Source organism: Pungitius pungitius, chromosome 4, assembly GCF_949316345.1.
Source record: "Pungitius pungitius chromosome 4, fPunPun2.1, whole genome shotgun sequence".
NCBI lineage: Eukaryota > Metazoa > Chordata > Actinopteri > Perciformes > Gasterosteidae > Pungitius > Pungitius pungitius.
The window spans coordinates 17,904,852-17,907,295 of NC_084903.1; the positions used below are offsets into that span (position 1 = coordinate 17,904,852).

Sequence of the window (2,444 nt, forward strand, 5' to 3'; positions counted from 1 at the left end):
CGACTGAGTAAGGAAGACTTAACTGCTTTTACAAAATGGGCCATCTTTGTTTGAAGTAGCTGCAGTGTATTTGAATTTCTAAATATATTAAACTAAATTAAAACATGAAGTCAAACTCTTCAAATACACTAAGAAATGGCTTGTAATAATTCCTAGCCTGCTTTGCCATATTACATTTACATGAATTGCTTGTCATTATGTATCAATAAAAGATGATAGAAAATATAGTTCACATAAAAAGTAAACATCAGCGCTTCAATGACGCACAACAGTATTACAGATCATGTGAAAATAATATGAAACGGCCTCCAGCATTCAGAATAACTCCAGCGAGCATCAACTAAAAAGATACACTTTATTTGAAACCAGCAGGGGATATTTTTGTACAAAAATACACAACTGTTAAGTAGATGTTGTTGTCTTGAAGACTTGTTCTTCCTTCTGCTGCTTACACCACTGATGCTTTTATGCATGCAGCACCAATGTGGGACAACCGTTGACTTGATCGGACAAAAGTAAAAATAAAGAATCCAACGTGGGGAAGAATGTAGGATCCTAGATTCTTGAGGCTAGACAAAATTATCATTCTGAGAAACAACAGGAACAATGCTTAACATGGGATGTTATTGAAGCGCAGAGTTGAATTTGTTTCTGACATCATTCTCTACTTGGACTTGGTCTCCTCCTTCCCCCCTCCATCCGACTTCTTCTGCTTCTGTTGCATTATCTCGGCATCCCTTTGGGAGAGAAGGGGTTTTAAAGAGAGAACATACTCTGGAAAGAAAGGTTAAACTCACAGAGGACCACACGATATGCAGTCGATGTTTTGATTTTGTAAAAATTAAGATTTTAGTGTGCATCCCACTTTATTGTCGTGCAGGTCTGCCTACCTCTGCTTCCGTGCAGCAGCAGAGAGTCCTTCCTCCCCCTTCTTGGGTTTACCCTGGTCGGGATTTTTTTTGGCATTCTTCAGACGTGCAAGCTCACGTTGATTTCCTCCTGTATGAGACAAGGGGACACAAATAAAAAAATTAACGGAACAAATGGCACTTAAATGAGCAACCAATCAGGAATGTGAGCTGCACACTTAAAAGAAAAAAGAAAAAAAGAAAAACACTACCCAATAACAAACAAGTTTCCAACTTAAGGAAAAAAAAGAAAAACAAAACATGTTTCAAGTGTCTACAAGACATGATTATCATTATACGAATATATGGTGGTATGAAGAAAAACTGGTGCAAAAAAAAAACAGCCAACGTGGCAGAAAGGCGCCCGAGAGCAGAGCTTTATGCAAGAACAATAACAGAGATTACATCCGTCCCATTACCGACTGACCAACCGCCCTAAAATACACAAGACAGGCGACGGTGATATACTGGGGGACTACGTTACATTCTGTCCGAGTAGACACCGTGTTTATACACATTTAACCGGTTTAGGTGCGTGGTAGCTAGCGAGCGACCGATCTGAAGTGGGCCTGGTGCAGGCTAACAGCTGGGCACGAGTCGACACGCCGACATGTCCTTGTTGACAAACGTTCCCCGCACACAATGTCAACGTAACGCACTGCTGTGTGACCCTTGTAACAACACAATACCGTCAAATAAATTACTGTCAAAAAACGAAGAGGCCCGTCGGAGTGTGCGATGCTACTGGCACGAATTTCGTGAAAAAATAGGTCGAGTCCACTTCAGCAAATAGACGTGTTTAATGGCGGCTAATGAGAGGCCGAAACACAAGGAGCACTACACCTAAAGCAATCCAACAAAGTACACAGCTGCCTTACAGTCGAAATATTTGTCGATACCCACTCGTCATTTTAATAGACGCCGCTTCTTTCGTTCAAAAGTCCAAATAGTTCAGCTCAGCCAAAGGGCCGTGGGTTCCCTTCGTCGCTCCAGCGGCTGCTACGTTGCGTTGAGGCTGCCAAGTAACGCGAGACTTCCGGACGAGAAGCACGACGTCATGTCACTGTCGAAGAACCAACTGCGCATGCGCAATGCGGTGGAGGTTTACTTATTGACTGGGGTAAGAAATAAATCATGGAACTGCTTTACAGAGTACGAGTAGCACAATCAAACACTAGTAGCAAAATCAAAAAAAAAATCAACTTTTTAAATTGAAAGCCATGTGTTGAGAAATTGATTAAGTTTTACCTTTTTTTAACATCAATAAGTACTTAAAAATTGATTTACTTTACTAAGTCCGATCTTGATTGAAGGGACATCGAGCGCGGCAATGTATACGATTGGCTTTTCTCTAGTAATCCTGGGTCAGTGCCAGGGTGGTAGATGTGTACAAAGAGTCCATTTGCTTTGTAATTAATGTAAATATTCAGATTCATTTGATTTTTTCCAATGGGTTGTAATTTGTGTTCGTGAATATGTATGTGTTTTAAGCAGATAATTTGCCACATTTATAATTTTGATTTAATAAACTCAAAT

The 2,444-nt window shown here is 40.4% G+C and overlaps 1 protein-coding gene across 1 annotated transcript; it reads right to left on the bottom strand.

The window, feature by feature from the left end:
- Positions 1 to 336: 336 nt before the first annotated feature.
- On the bottom strand, positions 337 to 1,966 carry serf2b (small EDRK-rich factor 2b). The gene is made up of 3 exons (XM_037455338.2): positions 1,812 to 1,966; positions 891 to 999; positions 337 to 737 (listed from the first exon to the last, which is right to left on the bottom strand). Exons 1-3 carry the CDS (start codon positions 1,816 to 1,818, stop codon positions 665 to 667), a joined length of 189 nt encoding a protein of 62 aa, XP_037311235.1. The 5' UTR covers positions 1,819 to 1,966; the 3' UTR covers positions 337 to 664.
- Between the last annotated feature and the right edge of the window lie 478 nt (positions 1,967 to 2,444).